The 23,325-nt window shown below is 50.0% G+C and overlaps 1 protein-coding gene across 1 annotated transcript; it reads right to left on the bottom strand.

The window, feature by feature from the left end:
* Positions 1 to 1,795: 1,795 nt before the first annotated feature.
* On the bottom strand, positions 1,796 to 4,197 carry LOC141465440 (transmembrane protein 151B-like). The gene is made up of 2 exons (XM_074148849.1): positions 4,057 to 4,197; positions 1,796 to 3,226 (listed from the first exon to the last, which is right to left on the bottom strand). The coding sequence occupies exons 1-2, from the start codon at positions 4,195 to 4,197 to the stop codon at positions 1,796 to 1,798; spliced, it is 1,572 nt and encodes a 523-aa protein (XP_074004950.1).
* Positions 4,198 to 23,325: the final 19,128 nt, after the last annotated feature.

The raw sequence follows: 23,325 nt of genomic DNA, 5'->3' as shown, positions 1-23,325 counted from the left end.
AATATGACTTTACAAACCTCCTATTACACGTAGATACACACAGAATGGACTTGGGAGGAAGCATTTGTTGCCAGCCCCTCTGGGGGCTTGGTTTCTTACCTACTTGCAGTAGGGAATGACAACACTTTGTTTTTGAAAGTGACTGTATTGCGATCGTATTGCATTCTCCTGTGAGTCAAGGTGGAGAACAATCTCTGCCATCCACACGACAAAATGGTACGCAGCTTGCTCACCATATGACCATCACTCATGGGATGGAGGTTTGGCAGGTGCGAGGTCCCTGGTGGGACCTCAGTGTGGCCATAAGCTTCTTGGGTCAGTCCCTGGCTCTCAGGGGGGTCTCCGGCTGGGCCAGGAGGGCAGCCCACACCCCAGAGTGCAGCGGTCCGCTCTGCCTGGACCGGACACCTTCTGGGTTTGGCATTGCTGGGACTAATCTGATAGTTTCTGGAAGGTGCTGCACCTGCTCTGCGGGAAGCCTTGCAGGAAGAGCCTGAAGCACCATCAGGAGCAGCTAGTGAGGCTGGCTCTGAGCTGTGCTCCCTGCCTGGGGCTGGGGTGGCACTGCATCCAGCCTGGAAGGTGGGAAGGTGGCAGTGGGCTACGGGCCAAAACCTCTCCCCAGGGCACACAGAAAGCTGAGGGTAATGAGCAGATCTGCAACTGCTCCAATAGACGCTGTGGGTGGAAGAGCTTCCTAACAGCTCTGGACTATCTGTGGGAGGGTTAATACCATATTTACCTTTCCCTCTCCAGCCCCTCTCCCCTTGTCCATCCCGTGCTGCTCTGAGCAAGTGGTAGGAATGAAACAACCACAAACCAGACCTATAGTCCTAAGAATAGTGGCACTAACAGGGCACTGATCTACATTACAGCTCTCAAAGACTGCTAACAGGGGTGGAGCCGGACAAGGTTAACTACAGCTGGAAACGCAGCAGCATCTCTGCTGCAGACCAGGCAGGACAAGGTGAGCAAAGGGCTTTTTGCTTTATTGGTGCATGACACTAGTTTGGAAAAAAAGTCCTCAGCATTTCTCAGGGGCGTAGCCTGTGGTTGTGTCAGCAGTCAGTGACATTTGTGCCGTGAATACCTTATTTTTGCCCAGTGGAAGGCAATTACACCCTGAAAGACATCCTCACCTGCAAAATCCCAGAGAAAATTGGAAAGCAGAAGTAAGAAAACTGAAAAAAAAATGAAGATGAAGGTAAAGCAAGAGGAGGAAACATGAAGAAAGGAGAGAATAAATGACAGAAGAGAAAAAAGACTGGTGAACATAAAATAAATAAAAAAGCACCTTGTTTCGGGTTTGCAGGAGGTGACTCAGCGCCTGCAGATCTGATTTCTCCTTCTGACTTGACTCTGTCTGGCCGCGTGCCTTTCGCCTTGCTCTATCTGAGTTTCTTATCTTGCAGGGCATCCAAAGGGCAAATACCCTGCAAAACACAGGCTTTATAAATCCTCCAGTGGCAACAGCAGTCAAATGCTGTGACTGAAACATGAAAAAAAAAAACCAGACTGAGGGTGGGATGGGAGGAGAGGCAGGAAACAGAGGAGCAGGGAAAGGGTGAGGAGCAAAACAACACAAGGAAGAGGGGAAAAAATGACTAGGGAGAGCAGCTGAAGGAGGGGGAGAAGCTCCTGGACATGAGGTTAGCCGTGGTCAGAGTGACTGTGTCCTCGCTGAAGCTGGTCCTGCTGACCTGCTGTGGGGACCGATGCTTGCAGGCTCCCCGCTGGCAGCACCTCTGCGAGGCCCTGTCCCGGGGCAGAGGAGCCGAGAAGCCATGGAGGCCTGTCACAGAGAGGTTTCTAGACAGGAGGAGCGCCTGACGTAGAAATGCCGCCCGTCGTGCCCCTCCGGCCTGTGCACAATCAGGACGGGGAAGAAGCGGGCGTCGTGGTAGGTGGGGGGGTTTTCATTGACGGCCAGCTGGCTGGAGTAGGAGCAGCACTGCTCGTCCTGGCAGCCCCGGTCTGCGATGCTGCTGCTGCGACTCCTCCAGAGGCCTGTCCTGTGGGAGCCGTGGACGCGGCAGAGGGAGAAGCGGCTGGTGTTGAGGGAGAGGCGGGAGTTGCCGCTGCAGCTGTGGAAAGCGTGGCGTGAGAAGATGGAGGAGGTGCTGGAGGCACGGTTGCAGCGCTCGCAGCCATGGGCCGTTTCGCCGTATCGGCACACCGCGTAGCTGTTGTAGGCCGGGGAGTTGGCCAGGTCCATGAGCATGGCCTCCGAGTAGCTGGGGATCAGCTGCCGGTTGGTGCAGATGTGCCACTCCAGCTCGGTGCTGTCCTGCGTGGCATCTCGGGGCATGCGGTACCGGTACAAGGGCTCCTCTGTGGCCATGGGCGCCGTGTACTCCAGGCCCAGCAGCTTCTCCACGTGGTAGTGGACATAAGCAGTTCGATACTCTATGAGCACCCTGAGCGGCCACGAGATCATCAGGATAGCTGCCACCCAGAAAGCATAGTGGGACACATACCACGGAAGGTGATCCGGGTCGCCATAGGCCATCATAAGCTCTTTAAAGTCCACGTTTTTGAGCTGCATGCCTTCCCTCACCTCCATGTAGTCATCCAGCCCCTCGATCTCCGTGAAGAAGTGAGCCCTCTGAGTCAGGTAAGAGTTCTCGGACTCAATATTGGCAAAGCTGAAGCACTTGGTGAACCTCAGCTTGGTGGCTGTGTAGCTCTCCAGGCCCAGAAGTTCCTTGGAGATGTCCTTGTATCCACAGTGAGAGTAGTCAAACTCAGCTTCAGCCACATGGGTGTTGACCCTCTCGTGGTAGACTTGCGTGGTGGTGTAGGCGTCACCATTGCGGTACCGGGTCACCTGCCGGGTTCGCCGCACGAAGTGGTAGCTGATGGCCTTCCACCAGATGCATGGAGTGGCTTGCTGCATGCGGTTGATGCATTCATAGACACTGTCCACATCCGCCTTGTACTGCAGCTCTCTCTTGACGTGGCAGTGCCAGCACTCCACCAGGTACACCACGTACAGCATAGAGAGGAAGGCCAGTGGGATATAGACATAGCCATCCGAGCACGGGCTGTCATGGTAGATCATGGACTTGCCCTTGAAGGAGCTATCAAAGCTGAGCTTGGTCACCCGGGCCAGCTGACACCAGGCCACAGCACCCAGGCAGCCGTACATGAGGATGGACAGGAGGAGGCATTTCCAGTGGGACTCTCGGCACATGCAGGCGCTCAGGGACTGCTTCACCGGGCGTTGCTTCAATCACAGCACCGGGGAGGGGGAGAGAAAGACAAAGAGAGAGGAAGGAACCCATCAGTCACACCACTTTGCACTGTGGGCATGCTGACTGTTGCCTTCAAGGCTGCGTCTGGCTTTGCTCTCGACTGCCTGAGGACTGGGACACTACCCTACTTAATGCAAATGTGAATATGAACAGCAACACTGTGCTGGGGACACACAGGTCTCTGGACAAAACTCCTTCCTTGCTTCTTCCTGGCTCTGGGGAGGGAAGTTGTTCACATGGCAGTGACTTGCCGTGCCCGCACCCTGGTAGGACAAGCCTCTCTGCGAGGGGCGAGATACGTCCCCATCTCCTTCTCCCTTCCTGGAGCCAGCATCATCTACGCACCCTGCCATCTTCCGAGGCTGAGAGGGCTTTGCAGCCTGTGAACAGGTGATAGCGTGGGGCTGTGGACTTGCCCCTTTGCTTTGTGAGAGCCCAGCACCTGGGTTCCCACACAGTGCTGCTGGGGAGGCTCGGGAGCAGCGTCCGTTGCAGGGCTGCGGGCCCATGGGTTGTGCCAGCACAGAGGGACGAGCACTTTGTGGAGCTGGAGCTGCTGCCTGACTCAGAGCTGACTCACACCCAACCCTGAAACCTACCAAATGATCGGCACCATTTTTCTTGGAGGTGAGCCATCAGGAAAATTACTAGATTCAAGCACATTTAGTTGAAAAAATTGTCAGGATTACAGCATGGTGCAGCATAGCTTCAGGCTGGTTAGAAGACTAGCTCCGACCTAGAATACCTGAAAGCTTAAGCGCTGGAGCTAAGGGTGTATGCGTGAATATTTAAAACGTAGCACATTCCTCTCTTTCAAGTCCCGAAAGTCGGGCTGGGAGTAGAGCCAGAGTTCGCACTCCCGTACTCCCACTGCGTCCCCTGAGATGGTGTGATTGCAGTCCTTGCAACTAGCCATGGTGCAGTGAATCAGCTGCATTGTCATGCTACATTGGGCTATAATAAAAAATGCCAAATCGAGCCAAGCAGCTAGCGGAAATGGAGTTGTCTCCCTGCGAGGAGCAGCAGCAGCGTGAGTTACATTACTGGCTGGCAGCTGCCCATCTGTACGAAAGTGCGTGAAGCAAGACCCCCCACTGCCCTGATAGGGGCTGCCTGCGTCCCTCTTGCTACAGCCATCTCCCCCCAACTCTGAGGAAATGACAGTAAGAAAGCAGAAACACGCTGATATTCATGCATCATCATGCCCTCTGCCGAGCCTGATTTCATGCAAAAATAGAAGCACACTGTTACTTCTTCTCCCAAGGGGCCACCTCTAATGCATCAAACCGCTCCGTAGATGCCAACAGATGCTAGGTTTGGGAAATGCCTTCTCTTTCTCTCTCCACAGATAAAGTTCTCCCCTAGCATAGCTTATCTCGGCCCCACAGCAGTTAGGATTCAGTAAGTAATCTTCAACCAGCAATGAATTTAAGGAGCAGCATCTTATGATTCAGGAAATAATAGTGCGGTGCCACTAGAAAGAATTGTTTACTGTCTTCTCAATGAGATGGAAGCATTGGCATCTAACTTCGCAGGGCTATAAGGTCAGATTTAATACTGCATTTTTTTTTTTTCTGGGACAGAGAACCACTTCTAAGTAACTATAGAGTGGCTTTTGGCTTGTTGTGAGCACTGCTAAACTAGACTTCATGGGGTTTGGTTTTGATTTTGTAACTTCTAATCTGACGCTGTAAGTGCAGTGTAATTTTACTGATTTTAGGGAGCTACACCAGTATCCATCAGCAGGGACTAAGTGCAGAATCTGGCCCCTGATTTTTCCTGATGCATCCATAAGGAATCTGTAAAAAATGTCTATTCTTATCCCAAACCTTTTATATGTGTGTCTGTGTCAGAATAAAGAATAATTATTCTGGGCTGTATTCTCTTTACAGTGACCAAAATGGGTGTAGAGAAGCTAAGAAGCTAAGTGGGTTATAAAGGACACAGTACATAACTTCTCTGTAGGTAGAGCTGTAAAAAGACCTTAGTATGGGTAAGAATAAGGCTGTTTTCCTTAGCCTTTTGCAGGAAACCTTTATGAAAGCCACAAAGTGGCTTCTGGGAGTCCCTAAATCAGTTGAAAAACAACTACGGGAGCTTTGGGGGTGAATCCGAGTCTACTTGCAGTCATGGAGAGTTTCATCTCTTGAAACTCTTGTCAAATAGCCACTGCTCTGTCACAGTGTGGTTGCTGCCCCAATCTAGGCTTCTGCTCCAGCTGTACGCTGGACCCAGGTCAGAGCCCCAGGCTCTCCTGACTCGTAGAAACTCCACCAGGAATTACTGTCTTCTATTCTTTGTCTCTTCTTGGCACAGACTTAAGAGTTTTTAAGTGCTACAGTAATGCAAAAGTATAGACTGTAATGAAGAATTGCAAACCTCTCCCCTTTTTTTGCCCTGAAGGTTTTCTGAGCAAAATTCTAAAAGAGAACATCTCTCTACTCCAGACACTGGGACTGTGCAGAAGAAAACAGCTGGGCAATATTCTAACACAGGAATTTAAGTTCACAGCTGTGTTTCCACAGGTACCTCTCATGTAAAATCACAGATGGTTAATACTGTGAAGAATGTCAGTGGACCCACCAAAAGAGGTCCAGCAGTCAGCTTTAATGTAAAGCGAGTGCTTAAGTACTCCATGTGGCTCTGGGAACCCCATTTTTTTTCTATGATTTGTTTGAAGTGCTGTCAGCCTGGCCCTGGGCACAGCCATGCAAAAGGGCTGTCCCACGTCAGTTAAGGCACTATTTGCCAAAGGCACCGCAATCCCCACCTCCCCTTCATTTCATTTCCCTTGACTAACAACTTCTCTGCTCTCTGCAGCTCTGTAGTCCAACTTACAACCCACAGGTTGGCCTCTGCCCAAGGGGTGATTCAACCAGCCCTGCTGGTTAGGGCTATCAGTGGCCATATCAGAGGGGGCAAATGCCTCCTAATGTGCTTAGCTCCATGAAATGCCATCTCCCCTTTGGGAGAAGAGCTGGCTCTGGTCTCACCAGTCCTGGAGCAGCACCGTGCTGGGCTGGCAGCAGCTCAGAGGCGTGCAGGTCCAACATGACATTTCTGTCACTTCAAAAATGGTCTTCAACCCACTGCACTGGAAAGGCTGGATCAGCCCAAGCCAGATCACCTCCACTGTTCTCACTGCAGTCTGTAAAAAAGACAGCTTCTCTCCTCCTCGCATTAGTGAAGACATGCAGCCTATAGAGCCCACTGCATCTCTCTGATTCACACACCTACCAGTCCAGTTCAGCAGGGCCTTCATGTTCAAAACCCTTTGGGAAAAACATGATTTGTTTTTGCTGGCCCTTCTGACCCACTGTCTCATACCCTCCTTTGCTTCTAAGCAGATCCCACTCTCCGCAGGTGCTCGGTTTTAAAAGGCTCTTTCTTCCAGGATCTACCCCATGGCTGTCCCTCCTATTTCAAGTTCTGAATACTTTCATCTGGACTATATCCCCTTATTTCTCCTTCCCTTTTCTGACATAATTATCTAACACAATTATACTATTAAAAACACTATTAGAGTGTTTGTAAGAAAGACACAAAGTAGAACTTAATTACAATAAAAGTATCAGACATTCAAAACTCTAATAAGGAAATATATCTTTCCATCTCTCTCTGTGTAACAAATTCATTAATATGTTAAACCAGTGGCTCCCAGACTTTATTAATTAACATACCACCTTCTTGCAAGCGTGATGTTTGTGGTACTACGTGGAGTTTTCTCCTTTCCGTGCATAGTGCTTCAGATCGAAACGGGGCAAGCTTGTATTTCTGGATGAGTACAATAAATGCTTAAGGAAACTAATAATTTCCATGATAACTTGGGCCAGCCAGCAACGGGAGCTGTGTCCTTTGAGGAATGCTGCAGCATCTGTGTTGTTTGATGTGGAACAAAAGCATAACCCCTGGAAAATGTTAATAGAGAAACATAATTGAAGAAAGCAAAGACAGAGATCCTGACAGAAAGCCAGAGCCAAACAGAAACTGTCTGAGAATAGATGGAGGCTCAGTCACCAGGCACTTTGCCTTGGTGAGTTAGGACTTGCGGATTTGAGTCTCTAAACCAAATCAAGAGAGGTGTCCTTCCTCTCCTGCTTGTTGGGGGTTTTGCTTTGGGTTTTGCTTCCAGCATTGACCTGAGAAACCTCCTGACAGAAGATTTAAACGGGACACAGGTTGTCCAGAGAAGTTATGGCTGTCCCATCATTGGAAGCGTTAAAGGTCAGGTTGGATGGGGCTTTGAGCAACCCAATTTAGTGCAAGATGTCCCTGCCCATGGCAAGGGGGTTGGACTAGATGATCTTTGAAGGTCCCCCCTGACCCAAATGGTTCTGTGATTGTACAATCACTTCTGTGAAGAGAGATGGCTTTGCCAAATCAAATGTTTCACCCAAAAGGTCCCAAACAGCTCTGATGCCAGTACAAATTTCAAAAATCTCCTGGTTTCGATGGAATACTGTGAAGATAGCACAGCTGAGCTGTCAGTATTATTGTTTATGAATTTCAAGTTGTGTTAAAAACAGACGCTATAAATAACATCTTGCTACTCTCTGGTATGCTGCTGAACAGCTTTCAGAGGCCTCCCTTCTCACCACACCTGATTGGATTGGAAATTCCTGCTAACTCTTACCCAAACTATCCATAATCACAAGCCAAAATTCACTTTACTCTTCCACACTTAAGAACAACAACAAAAAAATATTTCCCAAATTCTTTAGTAGATCTCAGCACGAATGAGGAAAATACCATGGGAATGAGGTGGCACGTGTGGAGAGGAGGATTGGGGGTGCCTGTGCAAGGGGCCTTATGGAGAGGGACAAGGGATGGGGACAGCCCTGCACGGAGATGTCCCCAGCCCCAGGTGATCAGCCCTGCAGCACTGCTCCACATTTGCTTTTGGGTTTTTTTGCCTGTCCTTTCCAGAAATCTCAGGCAGAGGGAAGGATCCGTGCACCACACACAACGAAGAGGCAGCTCCACATCCTCCCATGGTCTGTTTTCTGTCTGGTGGCGTGGAGCCTTCCAAGACACTAAATGATAGATGCTATTTAATTTGTTGCCGCAGTTGCTAGAAAATAGTCTGGAAAGCCCTAACTGCCAACGGAGAACTGGAATTTCAACTGACACCTGCAGCAGACAGGAGTTTCCAGGCTGGCAACATTTGGATTATTTCTCTTTCAAGAAAGTTCTGTGCAAAACTCAGTTTGCAAATGATAAAACATCCAGGCAGTGGCTGAAAGGGCAATTGCCTTCAAAGACACCCTCCGATGGCAGATGCCCAAGATCAAAAGCAGGTATGCAAGGACTGTCCTGGAGCCTCCCTCGCACAGGCACACCCACCCCGCGCTCCTCCAAGCTCAACAGCAGCCAGGTCAGGTTCTGGCTGCAGCAACTGTAATTAAAATCATTAAAACATGCTCTGTGTTGTAGCAGCGTGCAGATTTGGGCTGTTAATCTCCCCTAGTGTAAAGAGGTGGAGAGAGAGCAGAGGGGGAGTGCATAGCCTGGCACATCCCCTGCTTAGCAGCTGGAGCCGAGCGTGCTCTGGTGGCAAGAGCAAGGGACTGGTGGCCAGGGTTTTGGCTCTCTGACCCATCCCTTGACTCCTTGCAAGCAACCAGCATCAAGACATGGGCAGGTAAGTTGCAGCTAGTAACCGTTCTAAGTGAGCCTTCAAGCAACTTCATTGTGGGTGGCCAAGAATGCAAAAAATTGCCTCCCATCAAACCCTGATTTCTCCTTAAAAGGGGTATTTGAAATGCAAGACTGATGCTAGAGAACCAGAACAACATATTTCTGGACATGAAAGTTGTGCTTATGTCTCTAGGTCCCCTCCTCTTGAGGGGCACATAAGAACTACTGAATTTCCTGGGGCACAGGTTGAGGTGGTCTGGGTGTTCCCGTTCTTCCAAACGAGCCCCGCCATTAGCAGGAGGAGGAAGGGCCATGCTCAGAGAAGCCCAGACTGATTCCACCAGCCCAGGTTTTTGGGTGCCTAACCTGAAACTCTGGTGCCTCTGTTGTACCGGTGATGTCTCACTGCTTCTACTGACCTCCGGATATGAGTATGTCTGATAGCAGGACTTGCCCACTAGCCACGTGGCTGTCCCTCAGTGATGGCGGGGATCCTTATGATAGAGTAAACAGCCAGACAGATCTCTAGCACTTACAAGGAGTTATAGAAATTTATCCTCTCAACTTTGCAAGACTATTCTGGGTGAGGAAGGTGCAGTTTCTATTACAATACAAACTACTTTTACACCTTAAGACTGCAAGACCCTAAGCCTTCTCCCTGTAGCTCCTGTATCTCACAGGCAAAGCAATTTCACTCTACAGTCCCATGTACAGCCCCGTAACTAGTGGCTGGTAAAAGCTCATCCTCCATTAAGACACTCGGCTTTAATAGATAGACTAAAAGAAATTAAGAACCTGGAATCCCCTTTGTAATTTGTTCTGGTGATGAAATTTTACTGCCGTTGCAAATTTGTCTCACTTCAGCCTCCGTTCGTGGCAGCGGGGATGGCCATTCTCTGGGTGATGAAAGACTCCTTTCATGTGACTACCTTCTCTCTCTGAAGATACTTCTTCATTCTAATTATGACACCTCTCAGCCTTCTTTTTGACAATTTAAATGGGTCAAGGTCTTGAAGTCCTTCACGGCACAGCATCTTCTGTAGCTCTTTTTAGTGCTCAGCTCTCTCTCCAGCACCTTAAGATCCTTCCTAAATGTGTATCCTGTAAGTGGACACAGGACTTCAACACTTACTTCACTGGCCTCATACCAAAACATAAAATGCCTCCCAATTCCCACTCATTCCCTCTTTTTACTGTCTCCAAGAGTTGCATTAGTAGATTTTTGCCCAGCACCACCCCAGGAGTTTATGTTCAGCCATTGACCTGCTTTGCTCTCAGGTATTTTTTGAGTCACTGTATCTGAGAACAGCTGAAGTGCTGGCTGCACTCTCCACCCTGAAATGTGTACTTCAGGATTGGCTTTGGATTGAATAATGAAATTATCAAATGAAGCAGATCCCTCTGTAGGACTGTACTCGTCTCATCCTTACAGACCAGCCTGCTAATGTTTGTGCCAACTGTAAATGTTACCAGCAGTGATTTATGCTTAATTCCAGTGGATAGTGTCAAATATGGTAATTATTCCTGCAGAACTCTGACAATCTAATGGCAAAATACCCCATTAACTTATACAAGACAACTGTCATCACAAAGCTAAGTGTAGTCATAAAAACAAGGCTGTGGGCATTATGTGGACACCGAGATGCTCCTCACACTTCCAGTGCTCCCTGCCAGGAGTCATCCCACACGCAACTCTAGATACAATACTAAGAGAAACCCTCCCAAAGCTTCAGTGGAGCACATTATCAACTAGCTTGCTGTATGGTCTTCATCACTAGCTGTATTTTACTCCAAAAGTAGCTGTATGGCAGCGTTGGCTTGAAGCATTTCTTCTTCTAGCTGCCTCAGTACTGCTTATGGCATGCAGATGGTTACGGTGACAATGATAAACCTCTTGTTTTGTCCACTTCTGACTTTGACTGGCAAAATAAATTTGACCTTAAGGTTGCCAAACTGACCCCAGTAGAGGGGGAGAAATAGTCTGCAGAGTCCAAAGGAGATGGACCAATGTATTTTGGAGTTAAAGTCTTTAAAAATTTGATATATAATTTTGCCTTATGTTTACTATTTCTCCGTAGCTCCCTACTGACAATATGGCTTTCTCCTCTTCTGTCAGACCTCATGCTTCAGTCTTTGTGAAAACTCCAGCATGAGCTGTATAAGCAGAAAATATGCTGCCACAGCATGAATTTATTCTAATGTTTGTTTTGTTGACAGTTCGGGGCCCAAGTTTGACTGACTGTGTCTGGTTCACAGCCAGATATCTGGGTTCCCCGATTTCAAAAGCATTTAAATTCTCCTTCTGGGAAAATATGCCAAAAATCTTTCCTGTCCTTTTAAACCCCACGTGTAAATGTGTTTGCCCTTGGTGGCTGACCTCAAGAGCTGCAATGTTGCTGAAGCAAAATGCTATCATGTCTAGAATGGAAGAATGAGAGAAAACAGAGGGTAGCGAAGACGTGGCCCGAATGGAAAAAGAGAAATGAAGGGGAAACACGGTGGGTGGGAAGAAGTGAAGAAAAGGATAGCCTGCTCCAAATGCCAGTGCCACCGAGGCAGGGGAAGGGCGCTGACTGGTGAGGATGGAGACCAGCCAGCCTGGGCAGGGGCAGGAGGGAACTGGACCCAGAGAAAGGACCTTGGCAAGGATCAAATGGGGGGAACACTGAACCTGACAGCACCAAAGCACTATGTGAACCAGCAGTCCTCCTGGCCCATCTATGACCTGGAAAGAGGTACTCCTGAATGGCTGCTTTCTCGCTGCTGGGAACTTCTCCAAAAACCAGATCTACACCCCTATCTCCTCCCCACAGCCTGGGGGGTGGGATAAGGTTGTGCTAAATTGGGGCAGAGATTCCTACAGAAGTGACAGCGTGTCACAGTCCTGATGCGGCAGCTGTGTCTCAGTGGGATGTGCAGCATCACAGCGTGCTCTTGCCCTCTGCCAAGACCTGGCTTTGGGTCTACAGGGTGACTTCATCACTGTCTTCAGCAACAAAATGACCCCACAGCTCAGGATTACTCATCTGAGCCAAGAGTCAATCTTATATTTTTCTTTTTTTCTTTTTTTTTTTTTTCTCTTTCATTTAGCAAGAATAATCTTCCTGTCCATGGGGAAAAAAAGAGTGGGGGAAAGACTGATATAGGACTGGAAGAAATAAAAGTAGAGAAGCGAGAAGAAAAAAAAAACATGGATAAATGAATGCCAGCCACAATTTCATTTGTCTCTGCAGATTATATGTGATGAGTATATCCCAATGAGATATATGAAAGGGAAAGAATAATCAATAACCACAAGTCACACACTTTGGCAGGTGGTGACCTGCCTGGATGAAAGCAAGTTTTTGTCTCTAGCTACGAGACCTCTTCTATCTTGATTAAGAGAGAGCAATGAAAAATGTTCCACCTCCTGATGGACACGGCAGGACATAACACAGAAAGGACCACTGAGTGAGTCCTTGCCTGGCAAGCCCTAGGCTGTGCTGTGAACCATAACTGAGGTGAGCTCTGACACCAGGACCAACCTCTGGTGTTGAGAAAGGCTTCACTGTTTGTGCAGTGGACAGGGATGATGCAAGAACAGCAAGGAGATCTCTACCCGCCTTCCCCAAGCAGCCGTGACAGATGTGGGTGCAGAAATCATCTTCCAGCTCCTGAAGTGATCCTGGTGAAAGACCAGCCCAAGAAGTCTGGGCTGACCAAGGAGAAGACAACTGCAGGAGAAGAGTACAAGCTCTTATTGCCTTCCAGGGCTAAATGATGCTCATTAGTACAGTGAGGAAGGAGCCTGCTAAACCAGACATTGGTATACGGTGGGCAGAAGTGCTTCTCCACCATCTGACCCAATCTGGGCTCCGCATGGGGCACTGATAATAAGGCCTGGTGAGGGAAAAGGGAGATATTACAACAGTCACCTCATAAATTCCCTCCTGGGGAGCCTGAAACAAAATCTCTCCTGCTATCCATCTTGAACGGCAAGAAGCCCATTACCCCTGGCTCACACTGAGCCAGTAGCAAGTGCTCTCAGCATGGCTGCCAGCATGGAGAGAAAGGGAAATTTAAGGGACAGAAGGCAACAGAAAAAGCCATTTTGCATCAGAGAATTTCTCTCCAGTCCTTGAACACGTAGCACATTGTTTGCTGCACGTATGTTTTGGCTGCACCATTTGCTCTTCTGCTATGAAACCTTCTGTGAGAATGAAAACTTCCCGCAAGCAGGGCCCGTGACGTCAATGCCAAGCAGAAATGATGTTACTTGGTTTGAAAAGAATAACCTGCATGCACTCCATGTGTCTGCAGCATCACTGACTCAGGCATTCACTTCAGCAGTTGCCCTCCTGTGGTGAGCACAGATCGCTTGGTTTCTTGTTGTTTAAGTCACTGCAGAGATTTAATCTCCTCCTTCCATCGATGGAGCTGTCAGAGGGAATGTCCCAGGGCGGGAAGGTGCACAAAGTGGTAGCATTAAATTCTCTCCCCAGCAGAGCCAATGGCAGGACAAAAAAAAACTGTGAAAAGATACAAATTTGCTGATTCACCTGAATTTCAGATGCTGGGACTCCCCCTGAAGTACCATACAAAGACAGCCTGTTATTTCACACCATTCACTCTGATGAATTCAAGCCACCATCTGAAGACGAGGAAAGCAGAGGTCAGGACAGAAGGAGCCTCCAGTCCTCTTAAATGTCAGATTCAGCAGTAGCTCTTACAGGTTACTTTTGAGTTCTTCAAGCAGAAATAAAGGAAATCCCAGAAAAGAAAGACATTTGGATCCCAGCCAGTATATATGTTGCACGTCGCAGCAGGATGGGAAAGCTGCTCAGGCAAATACAAGGGTACGTATGTGAGTGGTGTGAAGAATTTGGCCCTAGCCACATCTGCTGGTGATGCTCCCGCACGCTGCGCCAAGGAAAGCCAAGCACTTGCATCTTCAGTGCCAGGGGACCTAGCAACAAAGCGGTCACCATTTGCAAAATAGAAATCAGGGCTATTTTTGTGGCAGCTTCCTATAAGCTCACAAGAATGCTACACTAACAAAATCATCCCTTTTCCCCCCAAATTGCTGACGTTGCTGCCACTGGCTTTCGACTCAGCAGCAACACAAAGAGCACATTCTGGGGGCAGGGGATTTTTCCCAGTAATGTCAGTGCTGGGAATGAGTTCATTGGGAAAGAAAAGCTGGGATACGAGCTGCCTCAGAGCAAGTGAGTAGCTCCAGTAACAGTTTTTTCCTACCCTTTAAGCATACTCATCAGACTTAGCTCACATTCCCCACTCCCCCTCCTTGAATATCGGTGTTTCCTAGTAGACACAGGGTAAACTTCACAGGTATAACAACGTGGTTTACCTCAACACTTATCAGCCAACCAATAAAAGCACCATGTATCCTCAGGAAAGCTCCTGGGATGCAGCTCCCAACCACCGCCAGATTAGCAAGACCGAGTCATTGGCATGAACCGTAGCTGTGCCGCTCGGTATTTTGCAGCTTGCCTCATGCCTAGCCAGCCACTTGCCCCCCACCACAGCCAGGGGCCAGCCCTGCTGCATGGAGGTTTCTGGGCAGGTGCCCTTGCCCCTGCTCCCGCACTGCAGGGGGCTCCTGGAAGGGCTGAGAGCAGCAAGCATCCATCCGTCCATCCTGCAGCTGCAGAGCAGAGTGATCCTCGCCTCGGCAGGAGCAGTGTGCCCCAGTCTGTGAAAGCCAGACCCAGCTCCCTGCACCCTTGATCAACAGAAAAGTACCACAGCCCCAGGGGATCAGCAAGGTGCAACTTGCTGACGGCACCGGTGTTTCCAGTGGCTTCGCTGACATGAAGGGAAAACTGACACCAGCCCAGGGAAAATGGAAGGGCTGGTGGGACCAGCTCCCATTGCTCAGTCTGGGATGGATGGGGACAGCAGGGAGGGGAGAAGGGGAGAGAAGCTAGCTGCCGGCTTCTATGTGCTTGACAAAGTCCCGCTTGGGTTCAACGGGAATGCTGTAATGCAGGTGTATTTTCTCCTGCGGTGCGCAGACAAGCAGCCTGCAGCAGTGGATGTTAGAGCCATAGTCCAGTGATGTACTAAAGCTTGTCCCTTCCCAGTCATGTGTCCCTAGGGTTGCAGGTGCTCTTTCCATCCTTGAAGATTGTATGTCCTGTGCTTTAGTGTTCTCACTATTGCCACAGGTCCTGTGTGTCCTGCCCAACCTTCCCTCAGTCTCAACACAGGGAAGTGAGGGACTGACCTGGAGCCAGGCTGGACAACAGCCACAGACCAGTTTCCCTGGGGGGGTTAAAGTGGGGAGCTGGGAGGAGACAGCCTTGTGAGGAGGAAGCCTAAAGAGTCTTAGTTCCTCACCAGCTACTTGCAGCCTAGCTGTTGAATGCCTCTGCTTAGAAACTTTGCAAATGAGAAAAACAGTTCATTATTATTAATAGCATTTAATCTTTCCTTACTCTGAAGGAACACTTTGAGATTAAATGGGGGATAAAAACATCTCTCAAGTCATCAGAAGAAACATGATCCAGGACTGATCAAGCTGCAGTGAAGTCAGTGGAAGTCTTTCAAAGTGAACTGTGAATCAAGCCTTGTCCAGAACCACGAAGTTTTATTTTTATTCTCACTTTTTCGCAAAGCCGTCCTTTTACCTAGTAAAACCAGAACAAGGTGGCTCTGTGATTTGACCTCTCAACCTCCCTTCCCACTTCCCGCGTGTGACCTCCTAGTTGGAGCCTGCCAGCCACACTTCAGCAGAGGACCTGCCAGCCCCGCGATGTTGGGCTGTTGTGGCTCAGGCTGTGGCCGTGCCAGGTCCCTCGCATTGCTGAGCATCCCTCACAATAACACCCAGCCACTGCTTGGGCTTCAGCTGCTCTGTCAGCTTCAGGGAGCGTTTTTCCCCGTCTCTGCACCTTTTTGAACACAGCTGGGACCTCAGTGTCATCAGGGTTTTTTTATAACGGTGCTCCTGTTAAGATGAGATAGTATCCCAGCAGCTAATGCTTCCCCGTGAGAAACGAAGGTTCGTCATAAATACCACTTCTCTCTCCCTTTTGCTTCTCTCTGTGACACGCTCTGCAATAACATGTGACAGCACAGCAGGTGAAAACTTCACTGGAAATTCATTTAAACACCTAATGGTTAAAAGGGATCCTGGGAGCCAGGGCACCTGGATTTTATTTCTTGACTTGACTTTGACCCACGGCATGGTTTCAGCACACCATTTTATACCCCCTAAAGACACTGAAAAAATAGCGCTTATAAAGTGCTTTCACATGAGCGTTGCAGCAGCACTCTCCAGGAAGACGTCTCATCTGCATGTGAGCTGTCACATCCCACGACTCAGAGTACCAGCTGGTGGGAATCAGGGAATTTAGCTCCTGCTCTGGCCTGCTGACAGACAGTCCCCTGCAGAGGACCATGGCACACCTCAGGTCTGCAGACAGACTGCCCTTCCCACCCTTTCAGCACATACCCTCAACTACCCCCTTTCTCCACCAGGCACTGGCCACCTCACCTCCAGGGAGCCATGAGGGGGTTGTTTTCCATCTTTCTGGTCCTCAGAGAGACCCCCATACTGGCAGGACCCTACTGGCAGATGCTACCACCCCAGCCTCCGTGGTGCTCAGTGCTCTCCCTGCCCATTGCAGGATCAGGGAGATGGCATGGCTTGTGCCTTCGGCACTCAGGCTCTTCTGGTTCTTGTTCTCCAGGACACACTGTGCTGGTGTGTGAGAGCTACTCACAGTAAGATGCCGATTCCTCCCGCTGAATCACTTCTGTTACCACACTAATCGAATGCTGTACTCCACAACTCCCAGTCCAGTTCCTAAGGGCAATCAATCACATGGCTATGAAGAAGGCCTCCAGCCATAAATGCGTGGCCACAAGTCACTTCTTTCCCGCAGACAAATATGCTATGACCTGCAGAAGTCTCTGACTGAGACCATCCTCTTCCCTGGTAAGGTCAGGTTATGCAGACTTCACATTTGCAAGTCACCCCAATTACCTACTGTCAGCTTCCTTGCCAGAAGCGTGACCCTTCATGACCTGCTCTCTGCCCTTTGCTGTCAGCTCCCACCGGTCCCCGTTCTCACCAGCCAGCTGTTTCCAGCCCCTGCCTTCCCTGTGTTACCAGCCTTTCCTTAACAAGGCTTCTGCCGGCTGGATGCTGAACTCGGATGTGCCATATAGAAACGGTGCTACGTGTGAGCTGGGATTGCCTTTACATTATTCACCTGATGTAAAGTCACAGAAGTCAAAATCTCAGGCATTTCATGGGGTGTAAACCCCTCCGTCCTCTCCCGGCAGCACACGTGGCACTGTGAGAGCGGCTGCCAGGTACACCAGACACCCCTTCACAACCTTAACTCCGTGCCGGGAAGGCTGCCAGCCTCCCGGTGCTGCCGAGCTGCGGGCGCCGCGCGCAGCCAGGCTCCTCCAGCCTTCCTTCCCACTCGCCATCTGTCCTGCTGCTTTCAGGCACTTCTCCTCCTTGCCTCTGCGGCCGCCGATGGGATGTGCTGTGGGCAGAGCGGCCGGCGCTCAGGGAGGAGGTGGCATGGGTGGCCGTGGGAGGCAGCCTCTACCCCTGACCTCCACTGTGGGATCCTGTTGGCAGAGACCCTGCCGGCTCCGCTGCAGGCAGCATCCCCGCTCTAGCACCTCGTCGACCACTCTGTGCAAAGCTGCTTAAATGAAGTTAGCCCGTTAAGAGTTTTGCGTAGCTAACAAAGCCATTATAGCAACTGACCTCAACAAAGTTTCACTATGTATGTGCTATTTTTAACTTCACAGCTCTTAAGCTCGGAGGAGCCTGATGAATGATTAGTCTGAAAGTGAACTATATTTCCCGTGATTAGAACTTAAAAACTAATTAACAACTTAACACCTCTTTTCCGAAAAGTAGAACTCCTGCTGTAAGTGAAAAATCAAACACAGCCTTATCTATAGTGTCACGACTGTGCCACTTCACTACCATGTGCTAGGACACACCCAGAAACAAGTATGGACTCCTTGGGGACATTTCACTCTTTTAAATCTCCATTTCCGCAGTGTTCCTGGCCACTGGCAATGACTTGAGATGTTTTCTTCCAAGGCATAGAAACAGATGAGAGGAAGCCTCCTGCTCTGTTCCCAGCGAGAAGATACCTCCTACCTCACTCTTGCAATGGCTTGCACTGATTGAAAAGCATCCTTGGTATCCACACTTCCCTTCTGGAGGGAGATCATCCTCTGGGGTCTCTGAAGTGAGAAAGGGAGAACAAGGAGAGTATTTGGGGCTTCAAAAAAGTGTGCAGACCCATCGCTTTTCCCCTGGTATCAGGTGACCATCTGTCCACCTGAGAAAACGGCATTAGAAATGAGGTCTGGAGGAGACCTACCACCGAGTCACCTAGTTTCTCCTTCTCCTGTCAGGCAACATCTACAGCTATTATAGATATGCTTAACAGCTATTTGCCTAAATTGTCCTTATAATCCTCCAATGGTGGAGTTCCACAAGTTCCCCAGTCACTCCAGCCCAGCATTCCATTGAGAAAATTCCCGAGCTGGAGGGAATCGGGAAAGTCAGCCAGAAGGACTGACAGTCCCAGCCACGGCGGCGAGGGAGCGCTATCTGTCAGAGAGGACAGAAGACATTGCCTGTAGAAGCTCACGCAGCTGGAGCCCAGGCTGCCCTTCAGAGCTCAGACACATCCATTTGATGTTTCCTATCTATTTTTTTTAAACTCTCGACAGCTTCTTGTGTGAAGTGCAGAGAAGACTGCCAACTTCAGGGCACCAAGAAGAGACACGTGATCAGAAGATAAAGTGGGACAACGAAAAGAACAAAAGCAGAAAAAAGATGCGATGCCTCAGCATGGATTTTCTTGTGACAGCATCTGCAATGCAAATATTGCCTGGAACTGCAGGATCATGAAAAAATGCCTCCCGGTTCCTCCGATGCCACTACCGCTGGACTTTTTCCTTTGTCTCTATGAGAGAGACCATCTGGATCAAGGAATGAGGTGCACTCCTTGGTTTACATCTGCTGAATGAATGGGCAGGAGGGGTAGAAAGGGGCTTGTCCTGTTTGACCCACACACAAGAGAGGGAATATCATGCACTACATAAAAAATAACTAGTCAATCACATTTGCTTGGGATGGTGACAGTCTTCCACCAGGATAACCTGCAGCTATCATGCAGGATGTTAGCTGAGCAGATTTTTTGCAAGACGTTTGGAAGAGCTGAGGGGAAGGAAAAGTGAAGTTTCCCCAGGAGCCATGCCTCATGTTTCCTGCTCTCCTCTGGGCAGTGCCCATTGGGTCAGTGTCCTGTGCAGCTCTTGGTGGGGAGGTTTACAAGGGAAATAACCCCTCTCTGGCAACTGGTAGCCCATGGTCCCGTGGCAGGGAACAACATTAACCTCCATCACAGGCCCTGTGCCCTTTCTTCTCTCCAGTCTCTGCTCTTGGGTTCATTTCTCTTGAGCGCAGAAGTCTTGGGGATGACAACAAGGCTCTAGAGGAAGAGATGGCCAGAGAGGCAGTGGGGAGCAAATGAGCTCCTGCAGATCTGCAAGGGAGGAGGGTTCATCAGATCATGGGGATCTGCGGGTGAGGAAGGTGTACCTACAGCAGGCCTGATAAACCTGAGAGGGTCACCTGCCTCGCTTCCTCCACCACCTCTCAGCCCCATAAGTATGCCTCAACCCATAGATGGGGACAATTTAAAGCTACCTGGTCTAAGATCTAAAGGGCTTTATGCCTGATGTTTCCAGTGCCATAAAATAAGCCATGACAAACAAAATAAATACATTTGACATTCATATTGGAGGAAAGGGATAAAAAAGCTGGAGAACTAAACGGAGTTAATCCGTCAAGTAGAGGATGTCTCTCCAGTGGCATGCTTAAGAGGAAATGACCCAGCTATCTTTTGACCTGACAGTCTGTAAAGCTGTAGCCTGCAAACAAGCAGTATGTGGATTTTCTTAAATTGTAACACCCTTTGGTGCTGTTGTGACCACAGATAGCACTTTTGAAATGAGCTCCTGTTGCATTTTGCATTGGCAGTAAGAGACAAATGAGACAGTTTTAAGTGGCTTCTCTCTTCCGTACCATCGCCGTCAGCGAGCCGATGACCATGGGTTTCAGGAAAATCAACCCATGAGGCTTTCCCCCTTTTATTTAAATAGCTTAACTGATTACATTATGTCATGCCCAATTAAAGTTCTTACATATGGAAGAGAAGATAAAACATGGCAAACTGCTGTTTGACTCTGCTGGTACAGACACGACAAATACGTATTTCAAAATGTCAAGTGGCTGCTTTCAGCTTTCTTCGGTGATTACTTGGCTACAGTAGCAAGTAAATGATGTTTGTACTCACCAGCTTCACTTTCCTGAAAAACAATTTACAACTAAGTTTTAAAGATTCAAATATTTAAGACCATTTCCTGATTGAGGTGTAAATTGGCAGAAACGCAGAAAAGTCCCTACCAACTCTTTGGTGTAGGTGTAGGCTGCCACAGTAATAAGAGAAAAAAAAACACCAGCCCACAGCTTAACCAGGGCAGTACAGAGCAGCAGGTTCTGCTACCTCAGAAAGGAAAGAAAAGGCAAATATGTCCAGAGAATCAATGTACAGCAATAACTGGTGAAACATTTGGAAAAGCACGTCCTTTACATTCCTTCTCCTGAAAGATCTGGATTATTTTTTGCAAGAGTTGATGGAATGGTAAAATCCTACACCACCACCAAAAGCATGGCTGTTACAAATCATCCAGCTCAAGCAATTAATATCTCAACAGAAGAAAAAAAACAAACCAGAATACTGGCAGCTAATCTGAGAGGGTTTGCTCTGACATTCAGCAAAGTCAGCAGTAAACCTAAGTGGCCCTTGGCAGAAGAGGACGAGGGTCGCGGCAGGTAAGCGAACCGCCTCTCTCCGTCTTGCTCCACAGCTGCAATGTCCTGCTTTCAAGAATAAAAACTTAAGACTTCAGACAAATTCCCTATTACAAGCTCAGGGTTTTATCTCACATTGTTTTATTACCTAATAAAGGCAATTTTTAGTTACTGTTAAGATTTAAGCCTATGCATTTGATCTAAGTGAAATCCATAAATGACAAGACTAATAGAGAAACCCATGAAATGACCATTTATTACTGGGCATTTAAATGCAACTGCAGGTCCAAGCACAAATAAACTATTTACATGGACACGGGGAAAGCATGAGGAAAAGACCAATATGGTAGGATTGCAGTGTTAAGATATCACTGTTACAGGCATTTGAGATATAGACTCAAATGTGCAAATGTTTGTGTTGGAACAGAAGAAAAACTGAGAACAGGATGAGTGAAGCAAGATATAACGTGCTTAGCAGAGAGATCAAGTGCTCTCATGTCTAGAAATGGCTTGGATGTTTTTATGGTGGACTTAGTATATCGGAAAACCTTCTGCAGCTCCTGGTCACAGACCAAATAAATCAAAAAATCCCTTCCAGCACTAACCATCTATTGATCTTCTGCAGGGCCATAATTACATTGGGAGCTCTACCAATGGAACAGGAGCTGTATCCTGGATCCAGCCACAGCTCTTTGCGGTGAACCGTGTCACAGGTGTTTAAAAAGCAAGTGTACAGGAGAAAACCCTAATTTTCACCCACGAAGGACAGTTTTTTCAACCTGAGCTGCAAAGGCAATTTTCTATTATAGCTACTTTAAGAACTGCTGTTTGGTTTTAGCCTAAGTATTCTGCAGCTTCACATAGGCTTTGTTGAGGCTACTGGATTTTGAGTACAGGACCGTAAGACTGTTGATGAGCCATGGGACCCGTTAACAAAAGCTTTAAGCAGACTAGCTGCACACAGCAATGTTCCGAGGTTGCTTTGTTTTCAATTTTCTCTGCCTGCTTTAAGGCTGCTCTTTGCATCCCTGGCAGCATGTACATTTGTTTTTAACTCTGTATTGTGAAGAAAGTTCAGCCTCTTCCATGATTTGCACATGGACTACATGATGTACGTGGTAGACCTGTCAAAACAGTTGGGAGCAAAGGCTACATTAGGCGCAGAAAAAAATCTGAGGCATCCCTGATTCAGGACAGCTTGCTGTCCCGAATGTGCAGGATTGTACGTGCATTGTCACTTACTGCCACAGAGCCCTGCAGTTCTGTCTGGCCAATGCCTTGTGGCTCGGGATTTTTTGTGTCAACGCTCAGACACATCCATCATTCCCTCCCTATGATGTGCAAGGCCACAGTAAGCGCTTCCCAGCTGATCTGAAGACACATAGTGAGCTGTATTTTCTGCAGTGTTTTCTATCGCAGGCTAGGCAACAGGAGTGCCTAGGCCCCCAGGGAAAAGGAGAGGGATGACCTCCTCCTTTGGCCCGAAACACTTGAAAGCCACGGAGCCCAGGCTGGAAACCCCTTCTCCTCCTCCATGTGCCCCTCCTGCCTCTTATACCAGCGCCTCGCAGAGCTCCAATTTTCTTGACCTTTTCAGAAGTCCCAGGGCAGCAGCAGGCTCTCCTAGGCCAAACCCCAAGGGGCATATTTACCCCAACTTCCACTGACCGGGCCCCCTTTTCCCCCCCGCTGCACCGTTTCGATGCGGGGCTGCCGGCCGAGGGGCCGAGCCGCCGCCCCGAGCCCGACACCGGGGCCCCGTCGGCAAACCCCCCCCAGCCAGCGGCCGCCCGGCTGCGACCACCCGGCCGGCCCGGGGGTTTGGGGTGGCCGCGGGGGCGGGGGGTCCCGCCGGAGGCCCCGGCACTGCAGGGCGCGGCGAGGCACCGCACCGCACCGCGGCGGCTGGCGGCCGCCCCCGCTGCGCGGCTGCAGGTAGCCGGGCGGGCGGGCTGTGGCTGGCTCCCCGGCTCCCCGCCCCAGCTCCGCAGACATCCCCAGCCGGGGCACCCTCCTCCCACCGCGACTCCCCGCTTTCTCCCCACGCCCGCCCCGCACCCCTATCCCCGCGGCCGGGCTGCCTTTGCCCCCCTCCCCGGTCCCCCCGGTTCCCCCCGGCCCGGCCCGGGGTGGGGCGGGCGCCCTCGCCGCCGCTCACCTCCTCCCGCACGGCGGCGGCGGCCGCCGGCGCAGGGGTGCTGCCCGGCCCGCTCTCAGCAGCCGCCTCGGCTTCCCCCTCCGAGGACATCCTTGGCCATCACCGGCGGCGGCGGCGGCGGCGGCGGGGGCTGCGGGGCCCCGAGACGGCGGTGCCCCCCGCGGGCCGCCCCCCCGCGCCGGGGCCGGGGCGAGCCGCCCCCCGCGCCCAGGGCCGCCCCGCCGGGTGCTCCCGGCTCCCTCCACCATCCCAGGCAGGCGGGCAGGGAAGGAGGGAGGGAGGGAGGCGGCTGAGGGGAGGAGAGAAAGACGAGGCGGAGGGGCGGGGGGGGGGGGGTGCCCCTGCCGCTCCCGGCCCCCCTAGGGGGGCAGGCGACCGCCCGCCGGCTCCCGGCGCGCCTCTGCGGG

This window comes from Numenius arquata, chromosome 6 (genome assembly GCF_964106895.1).
Source record: "Numenius arquata chromosome 6, bNumArq3.hap1.1, whole genome shotgun sequence".
In the NCBI taxonomy this organism is placed as follows: domain Eukaryota; kingdom Metazoa; phylum Chordata; class Aves; order Charadriiformes; family Scolopacidae; genus Numenius; species Numenius arquata.
The sequence above is the reverse complement of the archived record's forward strand: the minus strand, read 5'-3'. Positions and strand labels throughout refer to the sequence as shown.